Below are 19412 nucleotides of genomic sequence, written 5' to 3' on the forward strand. Positions count from 1 at the left end.
GATGGGTCAGATGACTTTATAATCTGTGAGGTGCTGCTCTTTTGAGCTTTTTAGCATCTTGCAGCCCATTGTTTTGGTTTCCAGCTGCTGCAGGCAGATGTTTTACGAGAACAAAAACCCTCCAATAAACCCATTGCATGCTGCCTTTCCCGTACCAGAAATCAAATACATGAAATAAGCGACTGTAGGTAAACATGGGGCACTGAGCAGCTAAACAGCCAGATATACCCCTCTGGAGTTGGTGGAGAACAAATTTTAGCAAAAAGGGGAGTGCAATAATTGCATTTGTCGGAAACATGACTGCAAATGGGTGCTTATCTGGCCTTGTGTCTGGTTGAATTGTAAATAGACAGCTCTTTTCTACACCGTTCACCATTTCAGCTTTATAAAGTGATGTGTCAGTGTTGTGTTTAAAGCTTGCTGCTCAGAAAAGTGAATTAATGCTGCATTAATTGCACGAGAGCTACCACAAACTAATACATACACAATACTTTAGTGATCTCGGGATCCTGTCTTCCAAGAGGTTTCCTTTTGCACACAGATATGTATTATATACCATGTCCGTTCAACCATATGATGTAACTGATAATGGTTGATGGTATCTTCTCTGAATTACAAATCTATCAGAGTTAAGTCTTCACTGTAATCTTCACTGTAATCAGGTAAAACGGATTACACTGATGAAAGCTAGTCAAACCCTCTCACACATGTCCTCTTCATGTTTCGTGAATACGGCGACACTGAATGCACACTTTGTAATTATTATTGGCTGTAAGTCGTGTAATATAGCATTTACACGTCAGTTTGAGGCACTGTTTTGCCTTCATTTCGTTGGGCAATATTGACATTTCTGGTTTGATGGACGCGTTTCCGGCCCAGCATACTTCGTACCAGCGACGTGTGAATAGGGGTGGTCATTAGCAGTCGAGAGGGGGAGGTCTCACTCTATCTATTTATTTTTTCTTTTCTCGTACCGTCACCCGCACTTAGCATCGCCATAATTGCATTTTATCTGCCTCGGTGGACAGTTAGCGGTGTTTTTAAGCTTTTTCATGTCGAGTAAAACACTGGGGCGCCCCCCTCTTTTCGTTTGTCGGTCGTAACGTCCGAACGTCCAGCTGATTGCTTTGAGTGCCGTTCAATTATTCCAGTTCAAACTGAGCCGTTTTGTTTGACTTAACGGATGTTTTTTTGTGGCCGAAAAGGGCCGAGCTCGCCACCTTTTTTCGCCGACTTGTGGACTTTAAAAGAAAGAGGACATTTATCTTTTTGTCTAACTTGAGTGTCGGATCGTTTTTCTTATTGAACGACCAGGCCCCGGACTCATCCCCAGCCTCGCGTTTCCATATCGGTTTTTGTTGGAAGTCATGGGAGACACTAGTGAACGAAGCAAACCTCCGAGTCTACCTCCCCGGTGTCCCTGTGGATTTTGGGGGTAAGAGTTAAACCTAATAAAAACTCAATTTAACCCTTTATCTTGAACTGAAAGGTAAATGTGGATGAATTCTGCTCAACGGGTTCAACTAGTCCAAACCCATTGTTGTTGTTCTGTTGTGCAGGCCGAGGGTGGGGGGTTGGGAAGTTGGCTAATAAATAAACCTCCTAGCTTGAAAACTAGCTAAATTTCCTCTGTTTTCTAAGCCTATAAACCCACTTTAGTCGTTACAAACGCCGGTTATAATTTTCAATCGTGTTATATCGTGTTTTAAAGGCAATTTGTAAACCAGGAGATGACGTACCCGAGATAGAAAATGATTTATTGCCAGCAGGTTCCTTTTAAACCTCCCCTGTTTTCTTGAATTTCTTCGAAGAAAGGCAGCCTTATAACGTTTAAGACATTACTTCGGTTAAATCCTCACACTGAGGAGTGCTGATAAACCAGTTTGGGAGTTATTTTACACCCTTTTTTACATTCGGTCTTGTCAAGTGGTGGATGTGTGTTGCATACCGGATGTGATTCACTGATGTCTCTTGTGTTACCCCATAGGAAAAATGACTACATCTAACCTTTATTTGATCTAACAACGACACTCAAACATGACTGACTGCTTCTCCTTATAGCCCTGTTAACTGTTTCAAAGCAGCAGAAAAAAACATGTTTATTAAGATTACTGTCATTTCATTTCTAGCCACCATAGTCACACTATAAACCTCTGAAACGCTTGCATTACAGTAATATTCGTCATTTTAGCCTGGTAACGCACTACCATTGTGTCACATTCTTCCAGTAAGACAATGACCCCCCTGTTTTAAGGAATTACCTTTACAGAACATTGTCATATGACTTGTCATTTGGTTACTGACCCCCTCCCTCAAGCCCCATCCCCCAGTTGCCTTCGTATTGTGGTGTCCAGTAGGCAAACTGGAACCAGTAACCCACCTGTCAATGTCAGGTGACACAAATGGCAGTGTGGTGTGTTTACGGCCCTGCTTCCCTCAGCCTGGAATAACACCTGGCCTGGGGCTGCTGCTGGCTGTCCTGTCCCACACAGCCTCCTCACACATGTCACTGAAACTCAAGGCCTGGTAGATAGATACCGGAATATCGTGACGTTAAACATTTTGAAGTATTAAATTCAGAATTGGAGCTTTTCTGAAAGCATGGATTGTAGTGTCTTACCCTGGCAGTATTAATGGCATGCATCTCCCAGCACTAAATGCTATTTTTATGTGGATAAAGCAGTGTCACGGTTTCTTTAAGGTGAGGTCTGACTAATATTAAATGCTAATGCTGATTTTTAGTAGGGCTGGGAGTCATCAGAGAATCTATGATACAATGTGATCACAATATTTAAGTCATGATACAATATTATTACTATTTTAAATATGTTGCTATATGCTGAATGTTGCAATAAAATATATTATGATTTATTATATTTTTCCAACTGTAAATTATGTCATTTTCAGTCTCTTCATCTCACTTCAGCCATTTGTTTTTGCAGCAAATATATTTAGTGGACTGGAAAAGCAATTGATTATACTACTCTAGTGGGCTACCTTAAGTTTAGTTTGTATTTGTCATATGAAGCATTTACATGATAAAAAAAAAAAAAGATACTTGGCACTGTGTGATGATATGACATTGCCACATAAAAATCTCACAATACCATAATGTATCAATTTTTTCCCCCCACCCCTCATTCTTAGTATTATGAAATTGTACTTAGGTAACAATGACCTTATGTGTTTCCAAGGTATAAATTCTTGTCAGTATCAAAAAGCTTAAAATAATGTTAAAGAGGAACTACGGCCATTTTAAAAATTCATACATGTTATTTCTATGGTCTGAGTCAGTCCAGAAATATTAGTAATAGTGTACAACTCACCCAAATCCAAAAACCAGAGTGCTAAAACTCAAATTTGTGATGTCATAGGGTGTAAAGTCTGGAGCAGCTCCATTGACAATAGATTGGATAAGATGTTAGGGATGACACCGAGAGCACCCTGGGGAATTTCTGAGTATATGGGTACATTTTCTGTTTCAGAGCTAAAAACACTATGTTAGAATATAACTAATTTGGGTGTATAAGAAAAAACATTCTGTGGGTCCTCAAAATCAGGCTACAATTCATTGCCTCTGGAGCAACTTTGACAGCTTTGCAGCACCAATGACATCCCAAGTTTGAGACTTGCTTCTCTGGTTTCTGGCTTTGAGAGAGAGCAGCTCATGTTCACAAATATTGATTGAATATTCCAAGGCCACGGAAATGATATATTGGAATTCTGAATTTAGGTGTTGATCCCCTTTAAGACTAGGTGTACACAAACCCGCTAAAACTGTACAGGTTTTAATTCCAGTCAAAGAGGTGATTAAATTGACTAGTCCCTCCTCTAATGGGGAAGCTGTTTTCATCAGTGAGTTAACGAGAAGCATCAATAGACAAAGTAGACAATTATTAGAAACTTAAACGGTCCATCAAAAATCAGTTTGAGATTTTATTAAGGTACATTTCCAGTTTAGCCCATGGATATTTTTTAAAAATTAAAAAAAAAATGTAATAGCAACATATCGGCCCATATTTCTGTACTGTACTGGCATTTCTATATCAGCTGACATGTGACAGTATGTGTATATATCAGCAATTGGCTCATATCAAACAATTTATCTGAGCAAATGTGAGAAATATTAAAAATACTTGCAGCTTCAGTTCAATCTTTATCCAGGGTTCAAGGTTAGACGCTTGTTTTGTGCGTTATCTATGTTTGTTTTTTTTTCCACTCCGCATGCTGCTATCTGATGAACCAGTTGCGTTTTAAGCACCACACCACACTTTTTCTGTCAGCATAACTAAAAATTAAGTTCACTAGTTGGATTATTAGCTGTCAAGGAGGATTGGGGGTGGGGGTAAATTTAGGGTCTTTATTTTGCTTCTAATATTGTTTCATATTTTTTTAAAAACCAGATTATAGGCTAAATAAATATAGTAGTCTCCAAATTAGTTTTGCATTACATGTAGATACAGAGTAGCCTTACCACTGAAATATTTCTTTATATAAATGTTTTTTTATTTTGTGTGACTCTTATTTTGAAATTTGCCTAAATTGTCAATCCCCTTCTTTTTCAAGCAGATCCTCAAAAAATACTGAATTAACGGGGACATCATTAGGATAGATCAAAAATGTCTCATTTTTGGTTGGGCTAAGTTTATCACAACACCATTTCGTTGGCCACAAATGTTAACAGTTATCTCTAGTTTTTAGTATTACTCCATGAAGGTAAAGCGACAAGAGCAGAAAGAGAGAAAAAAATTAAACATTTGGAAATGCTAGAAAGAAATATCAGTCTGAGCCGTCACATAAAGATACAGTTGATTCTTGTTGTCACAGCAAACGTCCATTGGGGAGCTCATCCATTGGCAGTTTGTGGCCAAAAGGCACAGACTGCAGAAACACTCAAAACTCACTTTACATTGTCTGCAAATGCAGCTTGTTTGCAGAATGGACCACTAGCTTTGCTCAAGAGGCAACGCAGACACTTCGTCTCTGTGCTCCCTCTCGGTACTACTCATGGGTATATGACAGCTAAATGATAAAATTAACTGGATGTGCTCAGTTCCATTACGCAGTATCATCTGTTTTGTATAGAAAGAAAGCTGCAATAACATGTCATTAAACCTGTTTCAGCAGTTTCTCATAGTAAAAATAAAGTTTTATCTTATCTGCTTTCAAACCATTTGTTCAGGGATGGGACCTTTTTAGTAGCTAGCTAAACACCTTTGCCAATGCTTAATTATTAACAAGTAAATTCAGTAAGAAAACGGATAGAAATGTGCATGTTTTCCACTTGTGCTTATGAAGGACCTGGTAAAGGAGACGAGGAAGATTAAAGTGACTGCATGGCACATTGGTTAAAAAGAGAAAGTTGACATCATTAACTTGGGAGCCAGAATCTTAACTGCTGAATAATAAACTTAAAAAACATGCTTATTTTTGTTGGTTTTCTTTTTGGCTGAGGTTTAAAATGGGCAAGACCAAGTGTAACAACTTTTGAGTTCGCTCCATTGCAGTCTACATGTAGACTACCATTAAGTAGCTGTAGCATTGTACCATTTTTATTTGTACGTTTTTCCCAGAGAGCCAATATGATAAATTTGATTTGCTGTAGGTGGCAGGTTTTGAAGTGAAAGGAATGCAGAGCATCATTATCTAAACGCCCTTCACATTTTTTATTGGTCAGGAATTACAACCAGTTCCCCGTTTATTAAGTAACCTGTACAGTCTAATAAAGGAATAAATGGTATCTCCATGTAGCCTCTTACTTTCAGTTTTTGTTGACATGATGTCAGAGAGTCTGTTGATTCAAGCCTCTGGCAATTCTCGAGGCTGTGGTTTGCAGTGTTGGGATTCAAGATTCAATACTTAGTTGCCATATCGATGTGGTTGACTGGAATTTGTCTTGGTAAGCTCACTTAGAAAAGACAAAGAAATAAAAATACTGTAAAATTGCTCACTCATAAAGCACATAATATATCAAGCAAAATAAAAACAGATAGGTAGTATCCATACCCATAATATGATCATAAAAGCATAAAACAAATGGATAAAACAAGACCCAACACATAATAGCACCACACAAAAACTCTAGCCTCTATAGGCAATGTAGCAACTCATCAAACGACCCTCTAGATAAAGTGCATCAAGTGCATTTAAAACATCTTCCCTGTTGCATAATTATTCAACCAGTTGAGTGGCTGTCCGTGCTGTGTTTGTAATGTTATGGAGGCGGACTGCTCCAGAATATGTGCTGTTATGGAACCTGGATGTTCTGCTCTTAATGCGTCTGAGGGCGTTTCATATTATCTATGATTGATTTGTACCATGCTGAAGTATGATTGCCCCCTGCACCTCAGCTTTCACATTAGTAATATTTTCTTGTACCTGAGTACACTCGCGTCGTGATCTACATGACATTTTTGTTGTGCTACAGTGTAGAAAAGGGTGCAGCAGAATGGACACTGCTGCCCCAGGGACCATCATTAGCAGGGATAGGCTAGGCAGTGAGGTGAAGCTCTGCTCCTGGCCAGAGGAGAAGCTGCTTCTGTCGGACTCAGAGCTATCTGCCTCCCACCATAGCACCAATTGCAGGGTCTGTCTGTGGCGGGCTGCATCATCAGTATTTAACTGAGACTGTGTCATAGTGGGTTAAAAACTCTGCGTAGTCACATCAAATAGCAGCCCACTTTAGTGTTTTGGTACAGTGTTCACAACTGATGTGTACTGTACCCAAATACAGATGAACTGTACACAAGATCCCCTTTTCATGTGGATTTGGACATGGATCGGTGTACTGTGCCCAGGTATGGTAGACGGTAGCCCCTTTTACACTGCCTGTTTATGGCAGGAAAACTGTGCCATTATGCTGTCTGGCCGTGCTGTATATTAGGTACAATCATTGAATGAGGGGACAGAGTGGTCTCGCCTTTAAGCCATCGCAGAAGGTAGTAACAGTGCTAAACAGGACAGCCAGCAAGACAAGATCATGGACAGGGCATGTGTGATGTTTTGGCGATGTGTTATGCGTGAGACCCACTCCTGTAAGCTGTTTCCTTGTTGTTTGAGTTACAAACCACCACTGTCGTTTTGTCAGCGAATTCAAATATCATAACACATTGGCAGAGGGAAATAGTTATTTGCATACAGCAAGTACAAGAGTGGGGATGGTACACACCCCTGTGGAACCTCAGTGCTGATGGTTAGGGATTTGGAGAGCTTGTTGTTAAGTTTGACCACCTGCTTCTACAGAAGACCACCCAGTGGCACAGGGACTATTCAGCTCCCTTAAGAAAGCGTCTGTCACACAGCCTGGAAGGGAGAATCATATTAAAATCTGAACTATTATTGACAAACAGAACGCTTGCATAGATGTTAGAGGTCTCTCGGTGTTGAAAAATGGAGTGAAGCCGCAATGAAACTGCATCATTCACAGACCTGTTTGCTCTACATGCAAACTCTCTAGGCTCTAGGACAATACTGGAGATGTGGTTACATACCAGGCGTTCAAAGATTTGAAGATAACAGATGTCAAAGCAACAGGTCTGTAGTCCTTCACACAGCTTGGGTTGGGTTTCTTAGACATATGCACAATCACAGCTGACTGGGACCTTCTGCTGTGCAAGGGACCAGATAAAAATCTCAGATAAAATAAGGAGAAGTTCATATGCACAGCATTTCAGGGTAGCAAATTATACTAGATCAGATCCTGCAGCTTTCCGACTGGTTTTTACCTCATGGACCCTGATTAACACTGTGGGTCAGCTTTAGATATGCAATAAAAGTTAATACTCATCAGGGAGGTAAGGTTCAGTATCTGAGTGACATAATTTGTTTCGTAACTAGTTATCAATTGTCCTACAATATTCCTCTTGTTTTCTAGCTTGTCTTTGTACTCTGTGTTAGCTTTCCTCACAGCCATTTTAAATTCATACTAAGATGTCTTATAAAGATTTTTTTTCTTTTTTCTTATAGCGAATTGCATTATAGTTTCTAAAAAATGTTAGAAGCACCTTGTTAAAGTCTACATCTCTAATATGATAATGACAGATTGGGGTCACTGCTAAAGTCTAATCAATTGTTGTGTTCCCCAAGGCCTGTCTTTCTACCAAATATCGTAGGAATCCATTTATAGATAATTAGATATCTTGGTAACACATGGATGACTGTTGAAAAACCTCACCTCCTTGGTGGAGCCAAAAACAGTCTGTACAGGATTGTCCTGCTGTATTAGTCATATAGCTCCTGTAGGAACAATGATGTGAATACCCTATGGAGTTCCAGCCTCTGTACCATTGACAGGGCTCACAGCTGACAGAAATGGTTGTATTGTGGTGGTATGGACATTAAAGAGAGCTCCAGAAGGTGAGGGAAAGACATTACATACCTGTAGGAAAAGGTACTGTTGACCACTAAGAAAACCAGAATCTTCTATCTTCGTATATGTGATTTTAATGTCACGGTAATGGTATATATTACAATACAGTAATTTTTCTATCAATTCAATTAAGAATTTGTTGAAAATAACCATACTGTATTTTATCACATTTGATTATTTGCTTCTTTTACGCGTCACAGGTTCCTGTACAGCTTCCTCCTTCATGACTGCCCAAATCACGTTACCTTGCAAGGCAGCAGGATTTGTGAGATTGCATTATCAGGCAAGGTTCTAACCATGACCAATTTACCTAAACTCACATCCGCCCTGACCAACTGGTCACTTGTGTCCATCCTACAATCCCCCCACCCACTTCTGTATGAGCTCTACACAAGGGTATTTTATATACAAGAAACAGTACCAGACTGTTTCCTGTCATATCTTACAAATTCAACTGGAAATGGCTGATCCACTTGAATAATATTATTGTAACTAAGGCATTCACCAAAAGGCATATTTTTTTTTACATGGATAGATTAATAACTGATACATTTATCATTAGTCTCACTTTAGCACTTCTGGTTGTACACAGAACTGTTCACAAAGTCGCCAGTGCTGCAGCTTGAGTGGCTGTGTTGATGTGACCACCGTTTGAATTTTTTAGTTGTCAAGTCCTCTTGTTGCAACACCAGCTTGGTCCACATCGCATGCATCCCAGCATACTGTGTGCAGTTAATCAGTCACCAGTACTCAATAAAATGGGAGCAAATCTCTGTTTGCAAATGGTCATGTATAGTTGGCACGCACCATGACTGTTTAACTTAAGAGTTAAACAGTCCTTAAGACAGGCAGTAGCATTTTGACTATAGTATCACCAAACCTCAAAGATACGATGGCTATTTTAGCCACATATTCAGTTTGTTAGGCTCAGCTCTTCATTGTCAGACTTGACTCAACTCTCACCAGACTAAGCTCTACTTTTTGTCATTGTTTTTTTTTTTTTTTTGGTCACACTTAGCCCCACTGTGTCATCTGTACTTTGAGCCTAATGCTAGCATGCTATTGACACAGTTCATGACTAATTGAATTTAGGCTTATCATATCTAGATATTAGGGCAGTGTATTTGCAAGAATCTGGCGTAATGATAATTTGTTAGGTAGGAGTGGAAGATAACTACACTGCTGTCTAGTGAATCGATTTTGTCTCTGCTTGCATGAAGCTAGTAGTGCTGAAAGAATCACTCGATTGACAGAGAGTTAATAACAATTGAAAACAGTAAAAGAATCAAATTTATTACAACCTTATGCTCCGTCTGTAAGTGATTTTTTTTTTTAGTGTCCCCATAACAGCCATTTGCTTCCCTGTCCTCTCAGATTTCCTGTCAGACCGCCTCGAATTTACTGACTCAGAGGCCCGAATGCTAAAATGACAAACAAAAAAGGAGATGCCAAGATGAAACATTAAAGGCGATGGCATGGTTGATGATGTGCTATGATAAGTAAGGTCCTACGCGTATTTGCTATGGAGACAGTGCCGCAGTTTAGAACGACATTTGTTTAAAGCATTTGTGTTTCGCCATGTTGCATAAAATCAATACAGATATTGGTCAATGGGGGAACAACAGTCTTATACACTTCATGTTTTGTTAGAAAATTATGCTGCAGTTTTGTTTGATTTTCAATATCTCTTTTGTCTTTGTCTATAAATGCAGACATTTAACTTTAGGTTTGTATTAGAAGAAGTTTATATTGAGAAAACAGTTGTTGAAAGTAGTGGCAAAGTTTGTGGAGTGGTTAATGACATTAAATTTCTCTCCTGTCTCCCCAGGTCCAGTAAAACCATGAACCTCTGCTCCAAATGTTTTGCTGGTAAGTTTTCTCTTAATACACAGTATTTCTAAAGTAATGAAAAGATACTGGACCAGATTTGTGCAGGCTGGTGAGAATCACATATTCAGACCAGAGGAGGACTTGAATATCATGTCTCCCATTGCTTACACTGTCAGCTGGTTACTTGTCACATATAAACGTGGGAAACAGTTCCACATTTGTTTTTTCTGTTAAGTTGCTTCTTGGCATGCAGAGCTGTTCTTATTTACAGCCAGACACACAGCTAGCAGCAGCTTGAGGCTAGGTGTGCCAGCTGATTTCAGCTAGGAATGCTAACTATGCTAAGAAGTCATTTTAGGAAAATGGAAGGACAAGCAAAAGAGTCTGATTCTAAAATGATGTATCCACCATTTTGAGGAAAAGTTCCGTTGAAGTTCAAAGGCTTTTATAAAGGAAGACAGGATTCGATTATAATCAACAATAATGTGTTAAGAGTAGTTGTGTTTTAAGGGCAGAATCAGATGTGCGTTTGGGAAAACAGACCAGCCTGGTTACTGACTTCAGCAAAGTTAGTGTTTCTACAACATGACACGTGTCTGACGAAGATAAATGTCCAACTGAACTTTGAAAATGTCAAGTTCTGCGTTAAGTTTTCTCAATAACACCTCCAGTCTGGTTTGGGAGGATGAGTTGAGGGTGCACTGCAGCCCTGTCGGTGGCTATGGCAACCAGTGAGTACGGCAGACAGCGAGGACCTAAGGGCCCAGCTTTGAGTCTGGCATCACAGACGGCAGCAACGCTTAGAATAGACTCAATACACATGAGTAATAGAGGCTGAGCAGAAGTGGGTTAGTCCACATGTGGAGGAGAAACTAAAATCTAGGCTGACCTCCCTCACCCTCCCTGGAGGGAAAAGAGTAGACAATATCGTCACGGATCGATATCGTCTGAGATTATCAGTATAGAGAGGGGTGCAGCGCCAAGGTGATAGTGTCTTTCTCTCACCAAATCACCTTTCAGTTGGCAAAGTTCATTTGTAATCACGTGGTTATGCAGCTGAGAGTAGGGACTGTATTGAAAACTTTTGAGTTTGGCACAGTAAGTGAGACTTGAACTTCTAAAACTTGAAAAGGTATTGTAAAGGTATTTTTGGGGTATTGGATTTGTCTTTATTACTCAGATGAAAGTAGAGAGCTGACAGGAAATGAAGGGAGACAGTGAGAAAGATGGCGTTTGGTACAGGAGGGCTGCAACAAATGCACCAACTCTGCCTTTTTTGTTTTTGGGCACTTTCTCATTTGATCAATAAATCTTTTTGGGCTAAAAGAAATGGAGAACATTGCCCAACAAAATTTACCAGGGCTCAAGGGGACAGTTTCAGATTGTTTATTTTGTCTGAACATCAGTCCAACCCAGAAATATTATATTTACTATCGTCAGAGACTAAGATAACTAGAAGCTAGAACAAGGGAGTATTTGGTATTTATGTTTAAAAAACAAAGAATTGATTGACCATTTGAACAGTTAATCTATTAATTGTTTCAGCTGGAATTACTATCGCTTGCATAATGGCCATGTTAGCTGAGAGAAATATGATTATGCAACAAAAATGTGAATTGAATGCCTTAAAGCAGCTAATTGTCAACTGTTGTTGGAGCTTCCTTGAGTTTTCTATACTGCTCTCAGCTGCATTGATATGTGGCATAATGTGTGACACCTAAAGATTAGGCAGCTAAAGGTTTACTATAATGGATCCCTATCTCATCAAGTTTCACGCTGGTATGGTACAGTTGTAGGGATGGGTCATTATACAATTGTACTGGAGGTTGTGATAATTAAAACTCACAATAACTTCATCATGGTGAATACCATGTCCAGCAGAACTCAAAGAGACTGCTGGGCAACCAGCAATTAATGAGACTGCGTACACACCAACCTCAAAACACAAAAGATTTTAAAGTTCCAGTATGTAGGATTGAGGGGGATGTATTGGAATAAATGGAATGTAATATAATAAGAATGTTTTCCTAAGTGTGTAATCACCAAAAAATAAGAATTGGTGTGTTTTTGTTACCTTAGAATGAGGCATTTATGTCGAAATAGGGAGCAGGTAATGCCATGTTTCTACAGTTGCCCAGAACAGAAAAATCAAACACTGGCCATTTGGGGTTTCACATCAGCCACCGTAGTAAGAAGCCCCTCTGTGATGAGCAGCAGCAGGAAGACACAGATTTTTAATGTGAAACTGCTTTATTCAGTGTTTTTACTGGTTTAAAAAAAACCCTCTGCCGATACTATGGCTTTTAGGAAAAGCTTTCTGAATGTCTGCACCTAATGCAGACCTGCCAACCTGTATGCATTTTGCGTACCAGGCACGCATTTTGATATCAAAGTACGCTGGTACGATTTGATGCTCTAAAAGTACGCATATCACTCGATCGCGCATTTCGCCGGTTTCAGTGTATTTGTCTATGCAAGATGTTACTCAAGTTGATACCCGGTGAATATAGGCGCGTAGGCGGAACGAAAAGATTTCGGCCAATCAGATTGCCACATATTGCCAAAAACTTAACTTTAGCTTGTGCCTATTAGAGCTAGCTTCTATCTGTAAACAGTTAACTACAGTCTCATAGCAGTTAGCTTCTGTCTGTTAGCAGTTAGCTCTTATTAGCTCCTCACCGTCAGCTCAGACCGGAGTTACCGTGTGTTTAGTCCGGTAGACGGTATCACCTTCTCACGCCCGTTTAAGAAATCTCACTCCACCACCGAGTCCTTTTTTATTTATTTTTTTACGCCCTCTAGTGTGTTCACGCGTGTGTGTGTGTGTGTGTGTGTGTGTGTGTGTGTGTGTGTGCGTGCGGGCACGTCTGTGTGCGCGCCCAACGGCGCCAAACTCCGCTGTGCGCGATACAGAGAGCAGGGGAGGATTGTAAATGCGCGACCATTTAGAGACAGAAATGACACGCGGTCTGTAAATAAGATAAATAACATAAGGCTATTTAGTTTGTTTAATAAAAGGACAAGGTATAGACCTGTTCTATAGGAAAGGTTACCTTAAGTGACTTCTTTGTGATCTGGCACTATATAGAAAATAAAATTAAATAAAATTAACTTGACCTTCAAGGGGTGCAGGGCGGGGTGCCCCCCTAATAAAATGGTAGTGTCAAAGTCGCCTGCTGTCGATACATTGCTGGTGAGAATTGTACCAAGGTAAGCAAATTGCAGACAAATTTACATTCAACTGTGTTATGAAACCATGTGCCCTGCCTGAATAACTATAACACACTTATGATAAAAAGACTTTGTTTGATGAGTCTGCTGAATTTCTATAAGAAAAAAACAAGGCAATAAGAAGAGAGTAGTTCTAATAGGTGTCGTACTACACAAGAACATGATGAGGAATGCTAATGTAATGCACTTGTCTATGATCTATTATCTATTTCTGTATGAAATTGCATGAAAATAGGATTTCGCCATGTGATGTTTCAAAATTTTCTCGGGGGAGAACCCCCCGAATCCCGCTTGAAATCTTTCTTTTTGTCACAACAGGACATATTACTGTATTTTTTAAGCAGATGATCAATACTACCATCAGGTTGATGAAATTGACCTTGATCTGTGCCATAAAACAAATATTGGATGTCTATGGACGTATGTGGGGCTTAGGCCTATAGATATGAATATGTAAACGTACGCTCGTTTCTTCTGTTTGCCACATGTGCATATTGACTTTTATGGTAAAAAAAACAAAAAAGTGCCGCCGTGTCCACATATGTTCATGACCACGCACAAGTGTCTGGTAAGGTGGTACTCATAACCTTTCTTAAAGGTTGGCAGGTCTGCTAGTGTTAGGAGAGGAAAGAAGTTGATCACACATTAGTAGGTAGTGGGCTAACAGCAGTGTCTGACATGCCAAACAGTGTCGGAGAAACACTGATTTGTAATGTGAAACTTCTCTATTCAGTGGTTTTACCAATTTCAATAAACGGTTCTGTTTTGGAGAGGAGGAGACGTCTCCGAATAATTCGACACCTGGTAAAAAACCTCCTTAATGTGTGGGTCAGAAAAAGGGTGGGCACACATTTAATTATCAGAGAAGAAAGGTGAGCACATATAGAAGACATTTGGCTGGCGGCCTGTCTTCAATGTGCCAAACGATGTAGAAGAAAGAGGAAGAGACCTCTGCGGATGATTCGGCTCCTGATAAGGAATTCCAATTGGGTGAAGTTTCAGCTGGTTGCAATCTGCAATCCTCTCAGCTAGACGCCACCAAGTCTCGGTGCGAATTTAAGGAGATCTAGTTTGGTTTGACAGCGATAGCAGCGCCGACGGTTCTTCTGCTCTTTAAATCTTACATACTGTTCCTTTTAATCAAGTTTTGGGACATGGAAAGATATGAAAAGCCTGTTTTTATAAGATTGTTGGATTATTTGTTCTTCACTAAAAAGATGTTCACTAAAAAAAGATGGTCTATCTGTAATGCAATAAAATGTTGCATCGTTGCAATCGTGACATTAAATTTTAATATCGTCCCATGCCTGATAGCTAGAGATGAGTATCAACACTCAGAAACCCTCAAACATGTTAGGAAACTAAAATCCAATGCATAATCATTTCATGGACAGGAAAACCCAAAGTAAGTGGAGAGGCAGATGTCTTTAGTCCTGTGGGCAAAGAACCGGCCACCAAAATTCACCAACAGTTTGGGTTAAATTATATATTCATACATAAATGTCTTGCAAGGTACAGTTTTGTTATGTAAAAATATCAATAATTTCAGCCTTCCTGGTAGCTGTAATACACTATTTTCTACACATGTGTACTTGCTTCATGTAACCTGTTATTACAGACTGTGAGGAGGTTAGGGATGTGCAGCTGTGTTTCTCCACTACACACCATAAACAGTCCAGATTTGAGTGTTTTGATTTTCTGTGTCGTCCCCCTTTTCTTCTCTTCCCCCTCTCTGTTTCCCCATCCTATTTTTACTTTTCCCTCCGCCTGCTTTACTGACTGTCCTTGACCACAGACATCCAGAAGAAGCAGCCAGGGGAGGACTGCACCTCCAAGCCCATCCAAAGCACTGGGAGTAGCCAATCGCCAGTTTTCAGTAGCGAGACGAGCAGTAGCAGTAGCCAATCCCTATTGTCGTCGCCGCCCTCTAGCTCCGAGCAGCCGTCAACCGAAGAACCCTCGCCCACGTTTCCCAGCATGAGGGAAGGTGAGATGGGATGTCCAACACATGCTCTTTTATACATTTCTTTACTCATGATAATCATATAATGGATAACAAAACCCCCTCATAACACACCATTTTATATTCTCATGAAAAAAGGCCCTGAAATAAAGACAAACATTCAGGCTGGAATTCTACAATAAAGTATGTCACAGAATTGATAAATACAGCATCTGTTGTCCATGGCACACTGTTGTGACGAATGGACTGTCTATTCTTTGTCTTTAAACCCAGTGGGAATGCACAGAGTGAGATAGAGCCGGACAAGTGGGAGATAAAGTTGTGATTGCATTCAGTCACAGAGTGGTGGGCTGCTTCAACTACTCACAAGAAAGCATCATTCCACGTGAAGTACATTGCACAACTCAGGGAATCATTTCATGCCGCAGTTCTCCCAACAGTTGCTGAGCTGCAGACTACATCAGTGTTTTCTTTATTGATATCAGTAGTGTGGTGTGTGTGAGGATGGACCAGTCATACAAGCACAAACCTTTCTGTGCAGCCTTCTCTTTCTTCAGATCAGTGCAGTGGTACAATGACAATAAAGATAGAGGAATCAGTCTGTAATGCCCCCCAGTGCAAAGTGACACATGGTACTGGGACAACTGGACTTGACATACAGTGCAAGATAAATAAACAATAGACAGTAGAGAGCATGTTTCTCAGTGAAAGCAGCTGATTTTTTTCCAATCTGAATGCCCAATATGTTAACTATGTACATTTCTGCACAGCAGACCATCTTATAAAGTCACTGTTACTGAGTCTGCATTAATTTTTTAAAGTAAGTTTAGAAAAAAAGCTAATTTGGAAAGAGAATTCCTTGGAATCTGTCCACTCCACTAAGTAAGAGTTGACTGATTTGTCCGTCATCGTGATATGAAACGGCAATTTCATGTCACAGTGTCATAAGTTAGGACTAACAATTAGCCAATCAGCGCCACGGACAGGACTAACACCATTGTCAAGCTGTTGTCACACCATGCCCCGGAATCAGTAGTTTTAGCAACAATGGCTAATGCTATAGAAAAGATAGGCGCTGCTATTGGGGTCGGTCTTAGTCGACATGTCTTCTCAATATTGCCCGATATCATAGTTTGTTTTACGTTGTTACTTCCTGCTTTTAAAACCCTGGCAAAACAGGTATGCTGGCATGGTCACGCATCAGTGTGGACTTAAAATTACATTATATTCAGGAGGATATGTTGGACTCTAGTGATTGGTTTGGGAATCCCCTCCCCATGGTAATCGGTTAATGGACACAATGTGAGACTGAAGATGGACAATTCTGTCTGATGTCAGGCAATGAATTCACATTTCACATTCACATCCACTATAAATTTAAAGACTGTTGCAGAAATGTTTATTGTGTTCATTCTGTCCTTTTATGGGGCTTTCCAAAGGTTGAAGTTGCTTTGGAAAGTAGCAGAATTCTCTCTCAAATGATGGAATGACTAAATAATTTTTGAGTTAGTATTCAGTATTCATTGACTTCTGCTGTTGTTGAGTTAGATAATATTTTTTTTTTTTTGCTCTCTGCTTCTTTGTTTCTAGAACTAAAAAGGATGGGCGATATGAAATACCTCAATACTGACACTGTGACAGTATTGTAGGGTTGACTATTGGTACTTTTACAAAATATTTACACTAAGACATTTTTAATAAATAATCATCAGTAATGTTGATATAATGACTAAGTGGGTAATGGTAAATAATAGATCAGCTAATAGAGTCTGGTATGTTCAGGAAATTACATCACTTTACTGTAATGCAGCCTTTAAAACCAGGAAAAAGACAACATTTACCATATAACGATATCCAAAAATGTAAGACGATATCTAGTCTGATAGCACTATATCGATTTGGTAGTATATTGCCCAGCAGTCAACTCTCAAATATTATTCGGTAACATTAAAATATGAAATACCAGATATTGGTTACATTTACAGTTGATACCAAATGAAGTCAGCAGACTTCACTGACAGATGGGACTAACGTAGAAGTGTCACTTTGTGCTCTTAATAACACTAAAGTAAAACAAATAATTGGCATTCTTGAAGGATGGTTCATCACTACATGCAGTATTTTGTTCTAGTGACATGGATTCATGGTGTGGGAAGACAATGCTTCACCTCCCTTCTCATGCATCTCTTCATTTTCCATCTGCAGGCATGTCGTCCACAGAAACAGCCCAAGGCACACTCTGCACACCCACAAAACGTCCACGAGAATCAGGTATAGCCGGCCCTCTCCTTCTTTCCCCCAGTAGCTCTGCTCGACGTGCCCCGCTTTGCACGCGCTGACTCCTAACCCTGCCGTTTTGCTTTCAGCGTCAGGCTCGGAGAGCGAGGCGACGCCGGAGAAACGGCCACGGACAGACGAGAAGGAGCAGAGCAGCGAGGAGGCCCGTGGGACGCCCAAGCAGAAGAACCGTCGGCGCTGCTATCGCTGCCAAACCAAACTAGAGCTGGTGCAGCAGGAACTGGGCTCCTGTCGCTGTGGTCAGTACCCACGATCCATATAAATAAAAGCACCAGATTTTCACCTGATTTTACAACGAAAAAGGAAGGATATTAATGTTTTATAATGCTGTTAAAAGTTGTGTGCACTGCCTTTTAATATGGTGGGGTTTATACACGTTACAGCTGATTGGGTAACGCATCTGACAAATCCACCAAACGAGAGAAAACAGACCCCAAAGCCTGTGCACACTGTTCAACAGACTGATAATGGCCATTTTACACATACCGTTTTAACATGCCCACCATGTTGTCTCCCATACAAACATTTACAGGGGTCACTTCCTTTCTCACCACTTTGCTTTCTGTTCTCCTCCCAGGCTATGTATTCTGCATGCTCCACCGTCTACCCGAGCAGCACGACTGTCTGTTCGACCATCTGGGCCGCGGGCGCGAGGAGGCCGTCCTCAAGATGGTGAAGCTGGACCGCAAGGTGGGCCGCTCGTGCCAACGCATCGGGGAGGAGTGCTCCTGATTGGCCACGTGGTGACCAGCCATCCAGTTAGAGATGAGGCGCTTACAAAGAGGAGGAGGAGGAGGAGGAAGGAGAGCTAGGAGAAATGACAACTGGGGGTGATGGGTGGGAGGGGGAGGGAGGGAGGGGGGGGAGGGAAGAAGAGGAGGAGGGGAGGGAGCACGGTTGTAACATCTTGCATCTGACCCGACAATTCTGGATCTGAGCTTGACGCCGCCCTGTCGATGTCCCGATTTCCTGCGTGGAGCGTCTGTTTGGAGTCGGCTCTGGACGAGGCCGCTCGGGGGCCCACAGGGGGCCTGGTGGCTGTTCTGCGGAGCCACGTTCAGTATCGCATGTTCACACACACAGCCTTAACCCAACCCCCCCCCCCCCCAGTCTTCAGAGGAAGGACACCGCGGAGACGGATCCAGTTAGTCGTACATTATGCACATGTTTCTCGCCACGGTTTCCTCCTCTTTGCTCATGCTCCTTTTTTTCAGTACAGGAAGTAACGGAAGGTGAACTGTTGTAGCGTTTGGCTGAACTGATCTGTTTTGGATACTCATTCAATAAAGTTCTGTTTCTTTTTTTTTTTTTTTTTTTTTTTTTTCCATTTCTCGGTCGCGGGTGAGGGGTCCAGCTCTATCCCACGACTACTCCTCAGGTCGTCATAAAGGGGTTGGAGTATCAAACCTGTAACCCCGCCTTCCTCTTCTTCTTCTTCTTCTTCTTTTTTTCTTCCACCGACGTTTGGGGCCATGTGCAGCATCACTGACCGTGTTTTGCTCGTGCATGGTACCAGCAACAGTGTATTTGTGCAGGTTTGAGTGTGGTAACATGAGACAGTCCAAGGATGCTGTCATGGTTTGATTTTTTTTTTTCTTCTTCCTGTGTGGCCGTCATGGTGATTAGCTCTGTTTTTACTGCTTAACCACGGTGTCGTGGAGGACAATACAGCCAATCCCTGCCTCTGCTCACATGGACTGTTGATAAATAGAAAAATACAAA

General features: G+C 40.9%; 1 protein-coding gene across 1 annotated transcript; it reads left to right on the plus strand.

The window, feature by feature from the left end:
* The first annotated feature begins 896 nt into the window (after positions 1-896).
* On the plus strand, positions 897-19011 carry LOC125896891 (AN1-type zinc finger protein 3-like). The gene is made up of 6 exons (XM_049589850.1): positions 897-1435; positions 10197-10237; positions 15225-15416; positions 17598-17663; positions 17759-17929; positions 18268-19011. Exons 1-6 carry the CDS (start codon positions 1368-1370, stop codon positions 18420-18422), a joined length of 693 nt encoding a protein of 230 aa, XP_049445807.1. The 5' UTR covers positions 897-1367; the 3' UTR covers positions 18423-19011.
* The last annotated feature ends 401 nt before the right edge of the window (positions 19012-19412 follow it).

Source organism: Epinephelus fuscoguttatus, linkage group LG11 (assembly GCF_011397635.1).
Source record: "Epinephelus fuscoguttatus linkage group LG11, E.fuscoguttatus.final_Chr_v1".
NCBI lineage: Eukaryota > Metazoa > Chordata > Actinopteri > Perciformes > Serranidae > Epinephelus > Epinephelus fuscoguttatus.

What these genes read in the sequence shown, in the direction of transcription:
- LOC125896891 (XM_049589850.1), top strand. Translation starts at nt 1,368, where the DNA reads ATGGGAGACACTAGTGAACGAAGCAAACCTCCGAGTCTACCTCCCCGG. An exon ending in GTTTCCCAGCATGAGGGAAG is followed by an intron (nt 15,417 to 17,597) that starts GTGAGATGGGAT and finishes TTCCATCTGCAG; the next exon opens with GCATGTCGTCCACAGAAACA. An exon ending in AAAACGTCCACGAGAATCAG is followed by an intron (nt 17,664 to 17,758) that starts GTATAGCCGGCC and finishes TTTTGCTTTCAG; the next exon opens with CGTCAGGCTCGGAGAGCGAG.